This window comes from Dendronephthya gigantea, unplaced genomic scaffold (genome assembly GCF_004324835.1).
Source record: "Dendronephthya gigantea isolate DGI-Jeju-01 unplaced genomic scaffold, DenGig_1.0 000053F, whole genome shotgun sequence".
In the NCBI taxonomy this organism is placed as follows: Eukaryota; Metazoa; Cnidaria; class Anthozoa; order Malacalcyonacea; family Nephtheidae; genus Dendronephthya; species Dendronephthya gigantea.
The window spans coordinates 1009366-1031299 of NW_021163063.1; the positions used below are offsets into that span (position 1 = coordinate 1009366).

At 39.4% G+C, this 21934-nt stretch overlaps 5 protein-coding genes across 5 annotated transcripts; 4 read left to right on the forward strand and 1 right to left on the reverse strand.

Annotated features, from left to right (window-relative positions):
* Positions 1 to 364: 364 nt before the first annotated feature.
* Positions 365 to 1998, forward strand: LOC114529160 (ficolin-1-like). Its single transcript, XM_028550927.1, has 2 exons — positions 365 to 688; positions 916 to 1998. Exons 1-2 carry the CDS (start codon positions 458 to 460, stop codon positions 1183 to 1185), a joined length of 501 nt encoding a protein of 166 aa, XP_028406728.1. The 5' UTR covers positions 365 to 457; the 3' UTR covers positions 1186 to 1998.
* Positions 1999 to 3877: 1879 nt separating this feature from the next.
* Positions 3878 to 5346, forward strand: LOC114529172 (ficolin-1-like). Its single transcript, XM_028550941.1, has 2 exons — positions 3878 to 4206; positions 4589 to 5346. Exons 1-2 carry the CDS (start codon positions 3970 to 3972, stop codon positions 4856 to 4858), a joined length of 507 nt encoding a protein of 168 aa, XP_028406742.1. The 5' UTR covers positions 3878 to 3969; the 3' UTR covers positions 4859 to 5346.
* Positions 5347 to 9896: 4550 nt separating this feature from the next.
* LOC114529141 (ficolin-1-B-like) lies at positions 9897 to 12587 on the forward strand. Its single transcript, XM_028550890.1, has 4 exons — positions 9897 to 10177; positions 10697 to 10793; positions 11497 to 11831; positions 12188 to 12587. The coding sequence occupies exons 1-4, from the start codon at positions 9929 to 9931 to the stop codon at positions 12452 to 12454; spliced, it is 948 nt and encodes a 315-aa protein (XP_028406691.1). The 5' UTR covers positions 9897 to 9928; the 3' UTR covers positions 12455 to 12587.
* A 626-nt stretch (positions 12588 to 13213) lies between these two features.
* Positions 13214 to 15947, reverse strand: LOC114529159 (placenta-specific gene 8 protein-like). The gene is made up of 4 exons (XM_028550926.1): positions 15670 to 15947; positions 14392 to 14538; positions 13757 to 13887; positions 13214 to 13430 (listed from the first exon to the last, which is right to left on the reverse strand). Exons 2-4 carry the CDS (start codon positions 14531 to 14533, stop codon positions 13329 to 13331), a joined length of 375 nt encoding a protein of 124 aa, XP_028406727.1. The 5' UTR covers positions 14534 to 14538; positions 15670 to 15947; the 3' UTR covers positions 13214 to 13328.
* Positions 15948 to 16640: 693 nt separating this feature from the next.
* On the forward strand, positions 16641 to 20915 carry LOC114529106 (eukaryotic translation initiation factor 3 subunit D-like). The gene is made up of 13 exons (XM_028550853.1): positions 16641 to 16811; positions 17141 to 17186; positions 17474 to 17610; positions 17755 to 18023; positions 18323 to 18455; positions 18563 to 18658; positions 18754 to 18802; positions 18946 to 19171; positions 19538 to 19655; positions 19729 to 19868; positions 19989 to 20181; positions 20411 to 20534; positions 20751 to 20915. Exons 1-13 carry the CDS (start codon positions 16677 to 16679, stop codon positions 20756 to 20758), a joined length of 1674 nt encoding a protein of 557 aa, XP_028406654.1. The 5' UTR covers positions 16641 to 16676; the 3' UTR covers positions 20759 to 20915.
* Positions 20916 to 21934: the final 1019 nt, after the last annotated feature.

Consider the following 21934-nt stretch of genomic DNA (forward strand, 5'->3'; position numbering starts at 1 on the left):
GTAACACTGGATTAATAAAAGATGATCCTTACTGGACCTCTAGGAAGAACAGTTTAGAACTGATAGAGCTATCCAGTATAAATAAAGTTAGTTTAGTTTAGGTTTCTTCCTGTAGTAACACTGGATCAATAAGAGATGATCCTTACTGGACCTCTAGGAAGAATAGTTTAGAACTGATAGAGCTATCCAGTATAAATAAAGTTAGTTTAGTTTAGGTTTCTTCCTGTAGTAACACTGGATCAATAAGAGATGATCCTTACTGGACTTCTAGGAAGAACAGTTTAGAACTGATAGAGCTATCCAGTATAAATGAAATTAGTTAATTAAACAGCTAACCATGTTCGGCACGTTTTGTCTAGTGGCATCGTGTCAGGAATACAGAGATATTGGCTTCACAACCTCTGGTATCTACACTCTAACGCTAAGGACAGGTTTACAATTCAAAGCTTATTGTAAAATGGATCATCTTGGCAAAGGATGGATAGTTATGATGAGGAATGACGGCCAAGACGCCGCACTTTTTGACCGAGATTGGGTGACCTACCAAAATGGATTCGGGGATCTAAACTCGAATTTCTGGTTGGGAAATGAATTCCTGCATCAGATAACCAAAGATAAACCACATGAACTGCACGTGGATCTTCGGAAACCAGGCAGTGGTGCTTACGTATTTTACAGCGGTTTCCAGGTAATAAAATCATCATAACTAGGGCAGGTGGAAAACAATTCCAGGGAGGTGGAAAACAATTCCGAGGGGTGATGGAAAACAATTCCGGGGGGGTGATGGAAAACATTTCCTCCCGGAAAACAATTCCGGGGGGGGGATGAAAAAATCTACATCCACTCCACATCTCCTTCTGCTAAGCATAACTTTAGAGTTTATTCGAGATAACATTAACCAATGCCATTCAACAGGTTGCTAACAAAGACGATGGCTACCGTCTCACTTTCGACGCCTCATCCTATGTCGGAACTGGTGGAAATTCCCTGCCTCACCACAACAATATGAGATTCTCCACACCAGAAAGAGACCTTGATCCCGTTTCGGCGAACTGTGCCGCTGAGAGGAAAACTGGATGGTGGTTTCACCACTGTTCTTTCGCCACGCCGACCATGGTCCCAATTCATTGGGGAAACTGGAGCCCGCAATTCATCGACCTTAAATTAAGGGCGATGTCTCCATAGAACAGTGAACATAAAACCTGAAACGCTAACTTTTACAGTACGTACGTACAGTGTTATACTTGGTTGAAGCCAAAAGTTGAAGCAAAAGACTGAGTTTTTGACTTCTCGTTCAATTTTTATAAAAATAAGCAAATAATTGCATCTTACATAGTTCTAGACATTCCTTGATAATTACTCTCTACTTTTGTCTCAAACGTTCAAAAACTCAGAAAAACTACCTTCACCAAATTTCGCTTCAAAGATGGCGGCCAAGTTATTCGCGTTCCAGGTTTTATTACAGTTCATTGGCTTAGAACAAATCCTCGCTTTTTTGCCCTTTCTACATTTTGGTAACTAAAGAAATTTAAACTTCATGCCATGGACGATTTTCTAGGACGATTTTCGAGTGGGGGGGCGAAGGTGGAAACAAATCTATTGGACAAAGATGCTATTGCTTATTTTTCTTACTCAATAGAGATTCGCTTTCCCACTCTTCCACGGGAGGCTATCCTAAGAATTTTTTATTACACACACGCGCGCACACTTCAGGGAATGTCCTCCAATTTGTGCTTGCTATTTCTCTCAAATGAAGAATTAGAAATGGTTTCTCGTTAGAACTTCTTTATTTATATTATGGAAATATTTTAAAATAGGATTCGGTTCCTATTCTATACTCCCTCGGCCTCCCCGTGCAAACACTATACATGCGTGAAACACAGACTTGCTTTATATACTAATTTTCCAACAAAGTTACCTCTTTTAGAAACTTATTGTATTTCTATTTTAAACAAGGTGCCTCTATTAAAGAAGGTATACGAACTTTGCCGGGCTGTTATTTTTTACATTTGGCAACTGATTTTAGCAACCAAACGTTGCAGTTTTTTCCATTACTGGTGATGAATTACGTTCATCTTACCTGCATTAAAATTTCGTCTATAGTGTAAGACTATACTATAAGGACCGTCTTCCACTGTCGCGTTTTTTGTACGTACGATACGTATACCCGCGCAAAAGTTTAAAATAATTTAAATGATACTTATGAAATCAACGATTAAATAGGGCTGGATTCTGTTGTTCCCATCTCATTCGTGCTCGGCCTTTGTTTTGGAAGCCTGAGCGCTAGGAAAGTTTGGGCACGGGTACCCATTTCAGTCGTGCCGTGCCAATAAATTGAGTGTAGAGAAAACGGGGCTGCCTAAACAATGAGCTGAGTGGCACACCATCATCGGGAAGTGCCCAGTTTATTAACATAGTCATTGCGGAGTTCTATATCTTGATTATAATTCAAAGCACTGTAACCATGTACGTAGAAACAAGGCTGCTTCTATATTATCGATTACTAAAATCATAAAGATATATACGTTGCAAATAATCTGCATGCAAAAGTTGTTTTGAAATCTGCATTTTATTTCAATCATGCGAAAACCACACAAACTTTAAACATACTCCGGTTTTAACCAAAGCAGAGTAAAACAAATACCACAACAAACAACTGCCGACATTGTTTACTGTGACAGCAGCGAAAAAGCTTTTATCGGCATTTTTCTCCTCCAATCACGAACGAGTCTAAAAACTGGTAGCAAATTCCAGTGTTATATACATCATTAAAACTAGCCGGTGTTGACGTTAGAAACGGTTAAACAGAACAGACTCTTGCCTACGACGCAGCGTGCGAAAATGTCTTTGAAAAAGATCGTTATCTTTGCCGTCTTATTGCAAGCTTTTCATCTCGCAAGCTGCGACCTTTCCCGTGTAAGTCATGACAATATGAAGGCGATCAATTGGGGTCTTCCTTTGGCGGGACATAAGCTCGACGCGACGCCGATAGCAACAAGCAAAGTTTCAAATCGAATTCAATGCATGACAAAATGCACCAAGACACAAGGATGTGTGTCTATAAACCTCGGGCCAAGCCAAGCGGGTGAACACGAATGTGCGCTCCTGGACACAACTCGTTACGGCTTTACATTTCCAAATTTAACTGTTGCAACTGGTTGGTCCTACATGGGACCAAAGGTATGTATAATTCTGGGGCCGGTTGAACGAAAGCTTGACAGCTTTATTCACATTAGAGTCATGCACACACCGAGTACGCCAGTAAAAGAGCCTGGTTCCGAGGGTGCGAGAACGCTTGCTTCCATCAAAACCCAAACATTTGATTGGATTTGATTTGAACTTGCATCCTTAATGCAGAGTAAGAAATTAATACAGATGTGCCATGAACGTTTCGGCAATTCTTATCTTTTTGCGATGAACATTTTTTTAGACTCGATGCGAAACGAAACCTTGTCCCGACAAACAGGAAATTCGGTGTATTGCAAAAGAAACAGAAAATGATTATTTATGTGTGAACAGCTCAGCCGGTAGGTTTTAATGATGATTATTCAATGTAACTCCTTATATCAGGTGGTTTCCCACTAAAATGAATTTTACCACAGATTGAATTTTTTTACTTTATTTTCTCTTCGATTGGTCAAGTCTCAAGACAATCCGCTACGCTCGAATTCTCACATTTGAAAAGATACTGCATGATAAGGCGAAAAATTTGATTTGAGCAAAACATTCAATCTCGTGGAAAACCGTCTTGGAACAGACAGTTTCTTTCTGCTTAGAACTGATAGAGCTAAGATCCAGTATAAACCCTAAACTTTATCTTAATTTAAGTGTAATCAGTATACGGATAAAATAATGTTTATATTTTCTTCAGAGACGTCATGTCAGCAGTTAAGAGATGCTGGCGACACAACCTCTGGTATTTATACTCTTTCATCATCTCTGGGCTTACAATTCAAAGTCTATTGTGAAATGGATACAAATGGTAAAGGGTGGATTGTTTTCATGAAGAATGACGGGAAGAACGCCGCGATTTTTAACCAAGATTGGGCGACCTACCAAAATGGATTCGGGGATCTAAACTCGAATCACTTCTGGTTGGGAAATGAATTCCTGCATCAAATAACCAAATTTATACCACATGAACTGCACGTGGATATTCAGGAGGCAGGTGTTGCAGACAAGTACGCATTTTACAGCAGTTTCCAGGTATTTCTTACTTGTATTTTTAATTTACGATTGGTCAAATTCTCGGTTTTCTTAAATAGCTCTGCATTTAGTGCAAGGGCATTCAACATCAAATATACTAATATTAGTTCATTGGGATAAACTGAAATATTATTTGACCACGGTCTATAAGGCAAAACACGCGTGGTCTGGAGGTGTAACACGCGTGGTCTGGAGGTGTAACACGTGTGGTCTGGAGGTAAAACACGCGTGGTCTGGATGTAAAACACGCGTGTCTGGAGGTAAAGCAACATGAGTCTCGAGGTTTTCCTTTTGCCTTTAAAACGTTCATTCATTTTAATGAGGTGGTAGCATTCCAGTTCTTTCTTCATTTCAACGGCTAAAGCTCGCTATTATTTGTCAGGTTTCAGACGAGAACGATGGCTATCGTCTCACTTTCGACACCTCGTCCTACCAAGGAGATGCTGGAGATAAACTGACAAATCACAACAACATGAGATTTACTGCCAAAGACAAAGATCTTGATACCTATTCAGGGAATTGTGGACAGAGTTACGGCTATGTTGCATGGTGGTATTATTCGTGTTGGGCGGCCTTGCCTACGAGAATCCCTCCCAGATGGACAAACGACCTGGATTTCATTCAGCTCAAAATACGACCAATGTCTCCTTAGAACAGATCTTTTCGCTTTTCCACCTTTTCTGCATCAACTGATACTTTATCACTTGCATTTCGTGTTTCATCCACTGTCGTTTCCATTCGGTCGCTTCTCGTTGTTTCTCGTCGCCTCGCGTCGCTTCTTCGACATGTGACGGATGTCATCCTCGCTAAAACTCGATGAGTGGGAGTTCTCAATCTTCTCTTAACGTTTCCATGACGATATTTCCACTCGAATAAGAGCTTGATTTTCAGTGTTTTACCTTTAGTCTTTCCATTGGTCAATAAAGAAATTTCTCATTCACAAATCCTATTTCCAGCTTTGGTGTGTGAAATCACGTTCATCTTGCCTGGAAAAAAATTTCGTTTATATTATTTATACAGTTGGAATCGCATCCATTATATAGCACGGGTTATTTTAAAAGCCTAAATATAACAGTAAGCAACATAGTTTCACGAAGCTCCTTAACGTTACGGGAATATAATGTTTATTAAAGTAATCATTAAAAATTATAAATTACACATTAAATTATAAACATAAAAAAAATACGTAAACTATATCTTAAAGAAATGTTGCGAAAAAAACAGACAGGTTGTTTTGAAAGCCGGGTTTCATTTCAATCATCACGCCCCAAACCACATAAACTATAAACCTGCTCCAATCTTTACCAATAATTGTAAAAAAATACCGCAACAAACAATTGCCGACATTGTTTATTGTGACAGCAGCGAAAAAGCTTTTATCGGCTTTTTTCTCCTCCAATCACGAACGAGTCAAAAAACTGGTAGCAAATTCCAGTGTTCTATACATCATTAAAACTAGCCGGTGTTGACGTTAGAAACGGTTAAACCGAACAGACTCTTGCCTACGACGCAGCGTGCGAAAATGTCTTTGAAAAAGATCGTTATCTTTGCCGTCTTATTGCAAGCTTTTCATCTCGCAAGCTGCGGCCTTTCCCGTGTAAGTCATGACAATATGAAGGCGATCAATTGGGGTCTTCCTTTGGCGGGACATAAGCTCGACGCGACGCCGATAGCAACAAGCATAGTTTCAAATCGAATCCAATGCATGGCAAAATGCACCAAGACCCAAGGATGTGTGTCTATAAACCTGGGACCAAGCCAAGCGAGTGAACACGAATGCGCGCTCCTGAACACAACTCGTTACGGCTCTACATTTCCAAATTTAACTGTTGCAGCTGGTTGGACCTACATAGGACCAAAGGTATGCATATAACTCTGGAACTACTTGTACAAGCTTGATAGCTTTATTCACATTTATGGTGGTTTTTGAGATCACCTTATTCAAACTCTTTTTAACACTTTTCCTTTCGTGAATCGAAAAAAAACTGTCAACATTTGATTGGATATGACAAACTTGCGTCCTTATCCCAGAGTAGAAAATTAATACAGATGTGCGACGAACGTTCCGGCAATTCCGTGCGCATGCGCGCCCTTACGAAGGGTCCATACAAAGTCTCATCTTTTGGTGATGAACGTTTTTTTAGACTCCCTGCGATACGAAACCTTGTCCCGACAAGCAAGAAATTCGGTGTATTGCAAGAGAAACAGAAAATGATCATTTATGTGTGAACAGCAAAGCTAGTAGGTTTTAAAGAATGATTATTCAATGCAGCTCCTAATATCAGGTGGTTTTCCAGTAGCATGAATTTTACCATCGATCGAAATTTTTTACTTTATTTTCTCTTCAATTGGTCAAGTCTCAAGACAATCTGCTACGGTCGAATTCTCACATTTGAAAAGAAAATAAGGCGAAAAATTTGATTTGAGCAAAAAATTCAGTCTCGTGAAAAACCGTCTTGGAACAGACAGTTTCTTTCTGCAGGTTGTAAATGGATCAATAAGAGATGATCCTTACTGGACCTCTAGGAAGAACAGTTTAGAACTGATAGAGCTATCCAGTATAAATAACGTTAGTTTAATTTAGGTTTCCTCCTGTAGTAACACTGGATCAATAAGAGATGATCCTTACTGGACCTCTAGGAAGAACAGTTTAGAACTGATAGAGCTATCCAGTATAAATAAAGTTAGTTTAGTTTAGGTTTCCTCCTGTAGTAACACTGGATCAATAAGAGATGATCCTTACTGGACCTCTAGGAAGAACAGTTTAGAACTGATAGAGCTATCCAGTATAAATAAAGTTAGTTTAGTTTAGGTTTCCTCCTGTAGTAACACTGGATCAATAAGAGATGATCCTTACTGGACCTCTAGGAAGAACAGTTTAGAACTGATAGAGCTATCCAGTATAAATAACGTTAGTTTAGTTTAGGTTTCCTCCTGTAGTAACACTGGATCAATAAGAGATGATCCTTACTGGACCTCTAGGAAGAACAGTTTAGAACTGATAGAGCTATCCAGTATAAATAAAGTTAGTTTAGTTTAGGTTTCCTCCTGTAGTAACACTGGATCAATAAGAGATGATCCTTACTGGACCTCTAGGAAGAACAGTTTAGAACTGATAGAGCTATCCAGTATAAATAAAGTTAGTTTAGTTTAGGTTTCCTCCTGTAGTAACACTGGATCAATAAGAGATGATCCTTACTGGACCTCTAGGAAGAACAGTTTAGAACTGATAGAGCTATCCAGTATAAATAAAGTTAGTTGAGTTTAGGTTTCCTCCTGTAGTAACACTGGATCAATAAGAGATGATCCTTACTGGACCTCTAGGAAGAACAGTTTAGAACTGATAGAGCTATCCAGTATAAATAAAGTTAGTTGAGTTTAGGTTTCCTCCTGTAATAACACTGGATCAATAAGAGATGATCCTTACTGGACCTCTAGGAAGAATAGTTTGGAACTGATAGAGCTATCTAGTATAAATGAAGTTACAGGTTTCCTCCTGTAGTAACACTGGATCAATAAGAGATGATCCTTACTAGACCTCTAGGAAGAACAGTTTAGAACTCATAGAGTTATCCAGTATAAACCCTAAACTTTATCTTCAAGAGTAATCATTCGATAAATAATGTTTACATTTTCTTCAGAGACGTCATGTCAGCAGTTTAGAGATGCTGGCGAAACAACCTCTGGTATTTATACTCTTTCATTAATCTCGGGCTTACAATTCAAAGTCTATTGTGAAATGGATACAAATGGTAAAGGGTGGATTGTTTTCATGAAGAATGACGGGAAGAACGCCGCAACTTTTAACCAAGATTGGGCGACCTACCAAAATGGATTCGGGGATCTAAACTCGAATCACTTCTGGTTGGGAAATGAATTCCTGCATCAAATAACCAAAGATAAACAACATGAACTGCACGTGGATGTTCAGCAGGCGGGTGTTGCAGACAAGTACGCATTTTACAGCGGTTTCCAGGTATTTCTTACTCGTATTATTATTAACTTACGATTGGTCAAATTCTCGGTTTTCTTAATAGCTCTGCATTTAGTGCAAGGGCATTCAACATGAAATATACTAATATTAGTTCATTGGGATAAACTGAAATATTATTTGACCACGGTCTATAAGGCAAAACACGCGTGGTCTTGAGGTGTAACACGCGTGGTCTGGAGGTGTAACACGCGTGGTCTGGAGGTAACACATGTGTGGTCTGGATGTAAAACACGCATGTCTGGAGGTAAAGCAACATGAGTCTCGAGGTTTTCCTTTTGCCTTTAAAACGTTCATTCATTTTAATGAGGAGGTAGCATTCCAGTTCTTTCTTCAGTTCAACGGCTAAAGCTCGCTATTATTTGTCAGGTTTCAGACAAGAGCGATGGCTACCGTCTCACTTTCGACGCCTCGTCCTGCCAAGGAGATGCTGGAGATCATCTGAAAAATCACAACAACATGAGATTTACTACCAAAGACAAAGATCTTGATACCAATTCAGGGAATTGTGGACAGAATTACGGCTATGTTGGATGGTGGTATCAGAATTGTTGGTATTGCCTGCCCACGAGAATCCCTCCCAGATGGGGGTCAACCGACCTGGATTTCATTCAGCTTAAAATACGACCAATGTCTCCTTAGAACAGATCTTTTCACTTTTCCACCTTTTCTGCATCAACTGATACTTTATCACTTGCATTTCGTGTTTCATCCACTGTCGTTTCCATTCGGTCGCTTCTCGTCGCTTTTCGTCGCTTTTCGTCGCTTTTCGTCGCTTCTTCGACATGTGACGAGAGGCGCCTCTTTTCTGCATCAACTGATACTTTATCACTTGCATTTCGTGTTTCATCCACTGTCGTTTCCATTCGGTCGCTTCTCGTTGTTTCGCATCGTTACTCGTCGTTTCTTCGACATGTGACGGATGTCATCCTCACTGAAATTCGATGATGAGTGGGAGTTCTCAATCTTCTCATAACGTCTCCATGAGGATATTTCCACTCGAATAAGAGCTTGATTTTCAGTGTTTTACCTTTAATCCTTCCATTGGTCAATAAAGAAATTTCTCATTCACAAATCCTATTTCCATCTTTGGTGTATGAAATCACGTTCATCTTGCCTGGAAAAAAATTTCGTTTATACTATTTATACTGTTAGAATCGCGTCCATCATAGCACGGATTATTTTAAAACCCTAAATATAACAGTAAGCAACATATATTCATGGAGTTCCTTAACGTTACGGGAATATAATGTTTATTAAAGTAATCATTAAAAATTATAAATTACACATTAAATTATATACATTATAAATACGTAAACTATCTTAAAGAAATGTTGGGAAAAAATCGGGAAAAGTTGTTTTGAAAGCCGTGTTTCATTTCAATCATCACGCCCCAAACCGCACAAACTATAAACCTACTCCAATCTTTACCAATAATTGTAAAAAGTTACCACAAGAAACAATTACCGACATTGTTTACTGTGACAGCAGCGAAAAAGCTTTTATCGGCTTTTTTCTCCTCCAATCACGAACTACTTATTCAGGTAGCAAATTCCAGTTGTACATCATTAAAACTAGCCGGTGTTGACGTTACAAACGGTCAAACAGAACAGACTCTTTCCTACGACGCAGCGTGAGAAAATGTCTTTGAAAAAAATCGTTATCTTTGCCGTCTTATTGCAAGTTTTTCATCTCGCAAGCTGCGGCCTTTCCCGTGTAAGTCTTGGCAATATGAAGGCGATCAATTGGGGTCTTCCTTTGGCGGGACATAAGCTCGACGCGACGCCGATAGCAACAAGCAAAGTTTCAAATCGAATCCAATGCATGGCAAAATGTACCAAGACCCAAGGATGTGTGTCCATAAACCTCGGGCCGAGCCAAGCGGGTGAACACGAATGTGCGCTCCTGGACACAACTCGTTACGGCTCTACATTTCGAAATTTAACCGTTGCAGCTGGTTGGACCTACATGGGACCAAAGGTATGTATAGTTCTGGGCCCGGTTGTACCGAAGCTTGATAGCTTTATTCACATTTATAGTGGCTTTTAAGATCACCTTGAAAATCTTTGTAGTTTAGTATATGACTCATTTTCATGAAATGAGTTTGTCAAGTTATCAATTGCATGCTCGCTCTGTCTTTCAGTAGTTTTTTTATCTTACAGGTATAATTAACGGTGGTTGAAGTGATTATGCATAACGCTAATACGGCTTTTATTCAAACTCTAGAACTTTTGCCATACCGCAAAACATTCCATCTTACACTCTCGTTGACCGCACTTGCTTCTATTACAATCAAAACCTGAGCATTTTGATTGGAGAAATAAGCCAAGAAACTAAAAGAACTCATTTTTCCTCATATTTAAGAATGCATTTGTTGACCTAAAGTTTTAATAATAAGAATTTAGCATTTGAAATTTTCCGTTCGTATACGTGCGTAAGAAAAACGCAACAGTGAAAAACAGCTTGAAGTCTCATCCTTTTGCGATGAATTTTTTCTAGACTCGATGCGATGCAAAACCATGTCCCGACAAGCAAGAAATTCGGTGTATTGCAGGAGAAACAGAAAATGATTATTCATGTATGACCAGCAGATCTGGTAGGTTTAAAAGAATGACTTTACATTGCAGCTTCTAATATCAGGTGGTTTTCCACTTACAATAATTTTACCACCAATTGAAAATTTTTGTTTAATTTTCTCTTGGAGTCTCAAGAGAATCCGCTATGGTCGAATCCTCACATTTCTCTAGGAAGAACAGTTTAGAACTGATAGAGTTATCCAGTATAAATAAAGTTAGTTTAGTTTAGGTTTCCTCCTGTAGTAACACTGGATCAATAAGAGATGATTCTTACTGGACCTCTAGGAAGAACAGTTTAGAACTGATAGAGTTATCCAGTATAAATAAAGTTAGTTTAGTTTAGGTCTCCTCCTGTAGTAACACTGGATCAATAAGAGATGATCCTTACTGAACCTCTAGGAAGAACAGTTTAGAACTGATAGAGCTATCCAGTATAAATAAAGTTAGTTTAGTTTAGGTCTCCTCCTGTAGTAACACTGGATCAATAAGAGATGATCCTTACTGAACCTCTAGGAAGAACAGTTTAGAACTGATAGACTATCCAGTATAAATAAAGCTAGTTTAGTTTAGGTTTCCTCCTGTAGTAACACTGGATCAATAAGAGATGATCTTTACGAGACCTCTAGGAAGAACAGTTTAGAACTGATAGAGCTATCCAGTATAAGCCCTAAACTTTATCTTCAAGAGTAATCATTGGATAAATAATGTTTACATTTCCTTCAGAGACGTCATGTCAGCAGTTTAGAGATACTGGCGAAACAAACTCTGGTATTTATACTCTTTCATCATCCCTGGGCTTACAATTCAAAGTCTATTGTGAAATGGATACAAATGGTAAAGGGTGGATTGTTTTCATGAAGAATGACGCCAAGACCACCAATTACTTTATCAAAGATTGGGCGACCTTCGAAAACGGATTCGGGGATCTAAACTCGAATCAATTCTGGTTGGGAAATGAATTCCTGCATCAAATAACCAAAGATAAACAACATGAACTGCAGGTGGATCTTCGGAAAGCGGGTGCAGCAGACACGTACGCATTTTACAGCGGTTTCCAGGTATTTCTTATTTACATAAACTGGTTAGGTTAAATTATCGGTTTTCTTAGTAGTTCTTAGTAGCAAGAGCATTCAACATCAAATATACTGATATTGATAATCTATATATAAAATTAAATACTGAAAATTAAGCACGCGTGGTCTGGAGGTAAAACACGCGTGATCTGGAGGTAAAACACGCGTGGTCTGGAGGTAAAACACGCGTGGTCTGGAGGTAAAACACGCGTGGTCTGGAGGTAAAACACGCGTGTCTCGAGGTTTTCCTTTTGCCTTTAAAACGATCAAAATTTTAATGAGGAGGTAGCATTCCAGTTCTCTATTTAGTTCAACGGCTAAAACTCGTTATTATTTGTCAGGTTTCAGACAAGAGCGATGGCTATCGTCTCACTTTCGACACCTCGTCATACCAAGGGGATGCTGGAGATAATCTGAAAAGTCACAACAACATGAAATTTACTACGCAAGACAAAGACCTTGACACCTATTCAGGGCATTGTGGAGAGGGTCACAAGGTCGGATGGTGGTACTATTCCTGTTGGGCGTGCCTGCCCACGAGAAACATTCCTTATTGGGGAACCTCCCTGGATTTCATTCAGCTCAAAATACGACCGATGGATCCTTAGAACAGATCCTTTTGCTTTTTCCTCCTCTTTTCTGCATCAACTGATACTTTATCACTTGCATTTCGTGTTTCATCCACTGTCGTTTCCATTCGGCGTTTCCATTCGGTCGCTTCTTGTCGCTTCCTGTCGCTTCTTGTCGCTTCTTGTCGCTTCTCGTCGCCTTTTCGACATGTGACGGATGATGTAAAAGCGCCTGTATTCTGATGTTCACCCTCAATGAAACTCGATGAGTGGGTGTTCTCAATCTTCTCATAATAGACTCATAACGTCTCCATGACGATATTTCCGCTCGAATAAGAGCTTGATTTTCAGTGTTTTACCTTTAAACTTTCCATTGGTCAAGAAAGAACTTTCTTATTGATCACTAATAACAAATAATCTAGCAAAATATATAAAAACGCACGCAAACTTACCGGGTAATTTCACATTTTACAACCGATTTAGCAACCAAACTTTGCAGTTTTACTTATTCGCAAATCCTATTTCAAGCTCTAGCGGAAATAACATTCCTCTTGCCTGGATCAAAATTTCGTCTATACTATAATGGAATCGCGTCCATTAATAAAAAACCCTTGAGATATTTAATTCTGTTTTTCCTTCACTTCTTTTTGCTTGCTCCGAGAGGCCATTGCCCTCTGGAAAAGAATACTAGTCCAGTCTGGGTCGAACTGAAATCCACAACAAACTGATCCATCGTAATTAATAATCGCTATTACTTGCACCCGTAAGACTGAACCATAGGCGTCTTAATGTCCTATTTATATTTTTTATACACTTTTGGTTATAAAAAGAAGGTTATAACTTAAAATACTGTCTCTTCAGAGATATATATTACAAGGAAAAAACAAAATGTCTACATCTGGTTTTGAAGTGTTCAAGGCTGTGATCTTGTCTTCAAATCCCGAGCAAGTTGGCACAACGCGCATGGCAGAAGACATGGTAGACAGCTGACCAGGCTGTCGTTGCACACGGAACCCTGAAAACGAGAAATTTGTTGGGTTAGCAGCGTTCTCACATCTAAGGAAATTTCCATAGAAACGTTTCATTGACTCTATCGAGGGGAGGGAGGAATAGTTAATATATTCTTTTCAAATGTTCTTTGTCTCAGATTATTGAAAACAACCCCCCCCCCCACAGTAGAAAGTATGTATATTTAAATTGCGAAAGCAATGTGGGTCGGTCATAGCGTTGCAGACACGAGGTAAAATTGAAGTAATACTAGCAACGAAATTCGTATCCGCCTGAACTTCTGAACATGATTTTACAATCATTCCGGTTCGACAAAGCTGAAATATCTGATACCTGGATGTCGTGTTTCATGCGATGTTTTGTCCTGAGCGCCGCTGGTCCAATGCACCCGGCGCAGCAACACTCGCCCATTTTCCCGCTCAGCTTGCAAGCCAGAATCGGGGAACAGAAAAAGCCAAGACAACCTGTCGTTAAATTGAAATAAAACGCAGATTAAAGCCATACGTGCCTCTTGTTTGGAGTCGTATTTCTCGTTTAACTTTTCAAAGCGATGCAAATGTAATGTACTTCAGTAAGCATTAACTGAACATTTTTTTTGACTCGGCAGCTTCAATTTGAACAAAGTACAATATAAAGGCGTTTATATCTCGGTTTATTTAGAGTAGAATGTTTGCTTCGTAATAGCAAAACTATATAATATCCACAAATTAAACATTGAATTAGTGTATACAGGGTCTTCATATTTTCTTATCAATACATCGGGTTCATAAAGATTAGGGAAAAGCTGGCTCCAAGACGTCTCCGCAGGATTCAAAATTTCCCGCCTTTCTTCCATCATGGTCATGTGACCTCATGGTGCAAGTCGCCTATTGGCTCGCAACTTACAAAAGTATATCTTCGGCGCTTTGTCGCATAAAAACACATACGCTATGATGACAGCAATCTCTGTTATCTTAGAGTATACTTACACGATTTCATGTCACTAAAACATTTGCACAGCCCCGAGCTCCACCCGATAGTCGAAGGGGGTGGGCCTTCCCCCGTAGGTGGGCCAACGTCAAGAGCGGCTTGTTCCGGTTGTTCAGTAACAGCTGGTTCAACAGCGGCCATTTCAGCTGCGAAGTAAATGATAGTTCTAATTTTAATATGATTATTCAAAAACAAACGTGTTTGCCTGTGTCAGTGTGTGTGTGACAGAGCGAGTTATTTTTAGCTATTTCCGGGCAAAATTTACGTGTGCTTGCATTGGCAGTTTTCGAACATTTCTCTGCGAAGTAATTTGCAAAACATTATAGAATATAACAGGCTTTTTATGTCAGACCGACTTGGCACGTATCTTTTGTGGCCGGTTTGAAAAGACTGGTTTTCGAGACACAAGGCTGATGATTTTTGAGACACAAACGTGAGCTGGGACATTATCTCTACGATTCTACCTATGCATACAGCACCTAAGATGAAATTCGTTCACTTTTAACACCGATCTTCGCTAAGCAAATTCAAATATGTAAATGACAATGTTGACTGCGTTTATATATTTGACACTATAGTCTATTCCCCATTTTATTTATAGTTGTTTACCGGTTGCTTGGTGACGTTATTCAAAATTTTTCGCCGGCTTTCTTGTGTAAACTGCACGAGAAACTTTGCAAAATTTTAGCCGACGACTTAAACTGCACGTCGTTCTGATAAAACATTGGAACTCCCGACGATTTTAAATAGAAATCTTGGGGAGTTGAATGTTTTAATTTTTAGTTAAAGTCAGTTGATTATATTGTGCAGTGAGGCTTAGAAAAGGTTATTCGATTCCTGTCTGTCAGAACGAATACCGCGAACGTAATGGTCCAGTGTACCTAAGTAGTATCATCTCTTTCGTGAATTTGTTTGAACGCACCTGAAATGAAATTCCTCAATTTATTTCAAACGCGTAGTATAATTTTACTCGCTTTTCAGCAATGATTGATCAAGGCTATTAACTGAAGCTGTATGACAAAGATTAATCGAAAATTTGGTGGTCCAGAGCAGGTAGTGTTTGTTATACAATAAATTACTGTACTTGGCTGGTGACTGAAGTACTTGGAAAATATGTCCCGAAAAGTTCAAAGCCACTTTGACGTTTTAAGATAATGCATGGGACAGCTAGCGGTCAAAATTACCGCTAATATGTCATATAGAGTATTTCTTTTTGGAACTCGCTGCTAAATTTTGAAAATGCTCTTGAAATTTTTGACTATAGTCGATGCAAATACCTGTATCTTTCAGAAAAGTCTTGTAAAAAGTACTTGAATTCTTCGTTGCGTCAGGTAATTCGCTTTTGTGAAGTGATGATCCCTTTTGCTTGAGAGCTGTTGTGAAATGGATCCGGATCTAATCGTATTAAAGCTTTTAACATTGTCAATCACGTCAACGTAAGCCTTATGAACACATCGACACGGCGTTCAGGCTTGCAAGAGGAGAAAACAGCGGTCAAACCTTGGGGAAATCTATATCTGCAGTGCAGAACGGCATTGCCATAGTGGAGGGGAGGAATTATGGTAGAAAACAGGGGCTTTTTGAGAAAAAATAAGTTGGTATTTTTCCTAACGCATTGTATGTTAGTTTGTGCATATTGTCCCCATGGTGATAAACGTGAATTGACGGTTTTTGTCTTGTCATAGACGATGTGAAATGATTTATGTTCACTGGCTTTAAGAACTTAAGGTGATGGTACTACGCTTCATTATAGCGAAGTCTAACTGTGGTCTGACGTAACAGATGATTTGATAATTTGGCGTATGCATTGGTGCGTCACAATCAACTCATTGAACTATGCTATAGTTGCTGAATTCCTCCGGCTATAAACAAGACCAGTATATAATATTTTGAGTGTTCTTTTTCTGATAGAGAATTTCTGAGCTTGCTCGCAAATCCTTTTGGTACATAATGCACAATAAGTCAATTACGTCAGCAAACTCTTGAGATTAAAAAAAAATTGGAGGTTTTTTTTTATTACTCGGAGAAAATTTTTTAAACTTTTTTTTTGTTTTGGCTCTGATGGCTGGGGATTAAAGACCATAATCCACTGTAAGACATTCCTGTCTGTTTTCATTTCATTTCATTGAATAAATTGCGTTGTAATAATGTTCATAAATCATAATCGAATTAGTCGATATATATGATCGGCTTCGCTTCGCTAGGTTATCGGCTTTCGTCGTAACATGACGTGTACAACTGTGGGCGATGGTTTTTTTCTGTCGTGTTCTTGATCAAATCCAATATGGCGGCCGAAAGATCACATTTTATAGCACCGGTTATACAAGATAATCCGAATGGCTGGGGGCCCACGTCTGTCTCAGATGCTTTCAAAGGAATACCTTATCAACCGTTCTCTAAAGGAGATAGACTTGGCAAGGTGAGAATCGAGTTTTTAGCCCATCTTCTTAGCGAAATCTATATTATTTTTCATTCTTTATTATAAAACCACGTGTGTACGATTTTCTTAATGTACGTGTCCTTATGCGTGATTTTCTTCCTTGATGTACTTTCGTACTTTATTAATGGTGAATAGGTTGTATTTTTGTTGTTATTATTCCGTGCCATGTGGTGTACTATGTAGTAGAAGATTAGGTTGTTTTTAGAAAGTTGAAAATGTTTATACAATATAAATAGACTAAGATTTTATTTTGTGTATAATAAAGATAGTTTGTCTAAAGATACTATGGATTTTTTTCAAAAACCTAGATTTCTGATTGGTCTGGAACATCGTTTCAAGACAGACGTTACCAAAGTGAGTTATCATCTGTTTTATCTCCACTATGATTGTAAGGGCGGATTTTCCCTTGCAGAGAAATGGTTCGCCAATGAAATATTTGCGTATTTTCTCTGCATGTTTTCTGTTCTTGGAAATCGTACATCTGTTCCTCTACATCCATGCCCTAAATGATAGTAATCCCAGACCAGAAACTATGAAGAACAACTTGCACAGACTTAGTGCATTTTAAAATCAGGATATTGTTCATGTCTGTGTTCACTTCTGTCTCTCTAAAGCTGTTCTTTGCACCAATTCTATTCCAGATAAGTATTTGAATCAATTTGGTGGAGGCAGTCAGTATGCTTATTACCACGAGGAAGATGAGTCTAGTTTCCATCTTGTTGACACAAGCCGCCCTCAGAAACCTGTTTACATGCGGAATAGAAACCGGTTCAACCAGGTATGATTTGTGCGTGGTTTAAAGTAATTCTCACACTATCTCATGCTATGAAAACGTCTCCTGAAGACAAACCAAGACTGAAGACTTCTAAGCTGCTTTATGCGATGTTTGGTTATTCATAGTTGTACTAAATTGTGTTTCCAGCGGAAGATGAATCGTGACAGGGAACGTCAAATGCAGCGTCAACAAGCAGGAATGCAAAATCTCATGAAAAGTCGTGATAAGAGGTTGAATCGTAAACTTCAAAAGCAGTATGCTAACAGGAACAACTGGCAAGACAGGAGGAACCAGGGTCCGCAGAAGTTTCGCAACGCTTCTGTGATGGTTCGTGAGGAATGGAAGGTGATTGAGGAAATGGACTTTCCACGGCTGTCAAAATTAAGTCTGCCCAGCATTGGGGAACCCGAAGATCTGTAAGTACATTTGAAAACTGTGAATTGCAAATTGTGACTGGCCAGCCTTGATTTGCACTTGCTATCTTTTTACTGATCTCTGTATGATAGCTGAATGCACATCTTCAGCTGTAAATTGAGACTATCCTATAAGCAGAACTTGCTATTCTTCACAACTGATCTCTATATGACGTTTGCCGTTCTTTGCCACTGATCTCTATATGCTGTTCTTTGCCACTGATCTCTATATGATGTTCTTTGCCTCTGATCTCTATCTGCTGTTCTTTGCAACTGATCTCTATATGTCTTTCAATTTTCAGAGTGAAATGTGGTGAACTGGAGTATTATGACAAAGCCTATGATCGAGTGAATATTAAGACAGAGGTGCCCTTAGCTATGGTCAACCGGGTATTTCATAAAGTTACGACCACTGATGATCCTGTGATCAGGACCGTAAGTCATCAAGCTGAAAATTTCAAGCTATGTTTGATAAAGTTTGCATCGTCAATTGCATTCATGGACATGAATAAACTTGGATTGTCCAACTTGTTAACTTTCAGCTGTTGTCAAAAGGAAATGTTTTTGCAACTGATGCCATAATATCAACGTTAATGACATGTACAAGGTCTGTGTACTCATGGGATATTATTGTACAGGTATGGATAGAAATCATAGAATGGACTTTGAATTCTTGTGTTGTTCGGGTTTTGTACATTTTTCATTTCTAATGTCATAAATAATGTTTCTTTAGCGAGTTGGTAAAAAGTTGTTCTTTGACAAGAGAGATGATTCTGAATTTGGTAAGATTAACCAAGTCTTTCAAGCAGCATGAAAGAAACAATGTTTCCTGGTTTGTCCAGCTTCATGAAACATGTCTAGGAAACAGTTTTTCCTTGCTAGACATGCTCTTTTTCTCATTGTGTGAATTCCAACCAATATCTAGATCTTCTGACTGTGAATGAAACAGCAATTGAGACTCCCAATGATGACAGTGCAGAGAAAGGCATTAATTCTGCCACAAATCTTGCGCTTGAGGCGACATTCATCAACCAGAACTTTTCGCAACAAGTGTTGAAACGTTCGTATGAGCGAGAGAGATTTGACCAGCCAAATCCATTTGTTGTGGAAGACGTGGAGGAAGAGGCTAAAGTTGCTTCCGTGGGTTATAGGTAAGATAGGGAGGGTGAAGACAAGCTGTTGGGATAGGGGGTAAGGATGAAGATGAACTGTTGGGATGGGGGTAGAAACTTATAAAACTGCAGGAAGGTAAAGTTCTTAGAAGGGGAATGGGGTAAGGAGGGAGGGAAGTGTGGGGTTAGCTGCAGTTGGGAGGGGAGGTGGGGGGTTAGGGGGAAGTGTAGGTTTGGATAGGGAGTTTATAATTGCATATTTGAACTTGAGTGTTTTGGAGGAGAGAGGCAAGGAAAGTCATCAGGTATAGGACAAGAGGGATGGGGGGGGTTATGTTAGGGCAATGGGGTAAGCATGACCCACGTATTCTAAATGTTGATCTTGTGATTTACCTGTACATGTAGATATCGTAAGTGGAATCTTGGAGATGATATTGATGTGGTGGTGAGATGCGAACATGATGCAGCATTGGCTCCTGGGACTTATATCAACGTCAAGGCACTAAACGAATGGGAGTCTAAGGTAGGGTGGAGAGGATCCGAATAGCTTTGTGTGCATGACTGAGAGAATAAAGTTTTGAATTGGGAATATTTAGGCAGGAATGGGGGATTGGCGTCAGAAGCTGGATACTCAGCGAGGAGCTGTTCTTGCCACAGAACTCAAGAACAACAGCTGCAAGTTAGCGAAATGGACTGTTGCTTCTGTCTTATCTGGCTCGGAATATCTTAAGATTGGGTGTGTATTTAGTCTATATTATAAGTTGTATTTCATAACTTTTACAGAAATCACCCTAATTGTGGGTTGCAAGAGATCATTTGGTAATCTTTCACTTCATATTGTGTATGTCTTCTTTAGGTATGTCTCACGTAAGAACTTCATGGATTCAACTAAACACTGCATTCTTGGCACGCAGCAATTTCGCCCCAGAGAGCTGGCTAGTCAGATGAATCTCAGTATGGATAATGGCTGGGGAATAATACGATGCATTGTGGATTACTGTATGAGCCTGTCTGATGGCCGATACCTCATTCTGAAGGATCCAAATAAGGCAAGTCTTGTGGCAAAAGCACAGCTATGTTATGTAGAGATTATGAACATAGCTTGTGTTTTGCTTGAACGATGTTAGCATTTTGTCTGTTTTTGAAGTAGAATTTTGAGCAAGTAAAACGCGATTCATGCTTTCGATAACATCACTCTGGGTCTGACCAGTGTAGTCCTTAGATAACATCACTCTGGGTCCGAAATTCGCCTTAAAATAGATTATGATTTAACTATAGGGAATGATTCGCATTTACGATATTCCGAACAACACGTTTGAGAGTGACGAGGAGGATGACGAAGATGACGAGGAGGATGACGAGGAAGCCGATGATGAAGAGGATGATCAGGGGGAAAATGGGGGTAAGTGGAGACAACCGAGGACAGGGGTGGGGGTAACTAGGTTTACTTGGAGTAAATTGGGAGGGCAGTCAAGGGTAAGTGGGGCAATGTATAAGGGTGTAAGTTGGGATAATTGTGGTCAGTTAGGGGTGTTCAGGGATAACTGAGGTTGGACATTAGGGGATAAATGCTGGACTATAAGGTTGTTGCTGACTGGAAAAAAAATTGTGTTTTTAGAGAACTAACAGTGCCCATGGACGATGTCAATGAAGTAACTAAATTAGTTTGATAATTGACACTTGTTCTTGATAAAATCACGATAAATTCCTGGCATGTAAAATGCTTCTTTAAATCTGCTAAAATATAATGTCATTCTAATAAAATATCAACGTATAAAAAACATCATATGATGCTATAGTGACTGGAACGATAATTGAGGGTTATTTGGCCGCCATCTTTGAAACCAGAAGCCTAGTTGAGAATGATTCCAGTTTCTTTTGCGGACGAAAATATTAGAAGTGGACTGGCACTGGTGCCATTCTGGGAACGAGGATGGCACTGGTACCCAATTCGGCTTCAAATTGGCTTCAAAGGTAGCGAACGTTTTATCGCTCCAGTTTACACAGAGTTCACCGTTGCCGCGTGGTATTTTTCTTCATTTCATGGCCTGGTTACTAGTCAATCGATTGTGCTCGCGAGTGACCGGCAATTCATAGAAAATGATTACCGCAAACCACGTTTTACGTCAACAATCCTAAGAATCCATCTATTTATTCACCAGTCGCCTGCCGCTAAGTGAAATACTCACATATTTTTACATAATCGGTATATTGGGGTTAAGATAAACATTCTGAATATGTTTGACATGTTTCCCATATTACAACCTCTTAGAAAACGATAAAATTGTAAAAACGGATTGGCCAATTCTGTCCGTAACTACAGTTGAAAGTTAACTAGTCTTTTATACAACTGACCACTGACGTGATAAAATCCAACTTATGTAGACACAGTATTCGTAGTGACAGTTGCTAATTGTATGCGTCGGCTTGTGTTGAGTAGCAAATATGTGCATTCTCGTATCGTTCGTGTTTATTCCTGGCGGTGTAGGCTGTAAGCATTGGAAGATAACAACCATTCTAATCGCTGACTAAATTTTCCTGAATGAAATCCACCGAGGACAGGGAGATCATTTCAATCACAGCGCTGGGATCAAGGCTGGAAAGAGGCACAGTTCCACTACTATAGTGATATCGGGCTTTCTATAGAATATTCCAAAAATTCATCCTCCAATCAGGCAGGGACCCAAACGTAAGACCCCCTACACCCCCCTCCCATACCCCTCACTTCCACTCCCCTCATGGGAGGTCATCACAAACATTCCCCCACCATAGTGACCTCGGGCTTTCTAAAGAATATTCCAA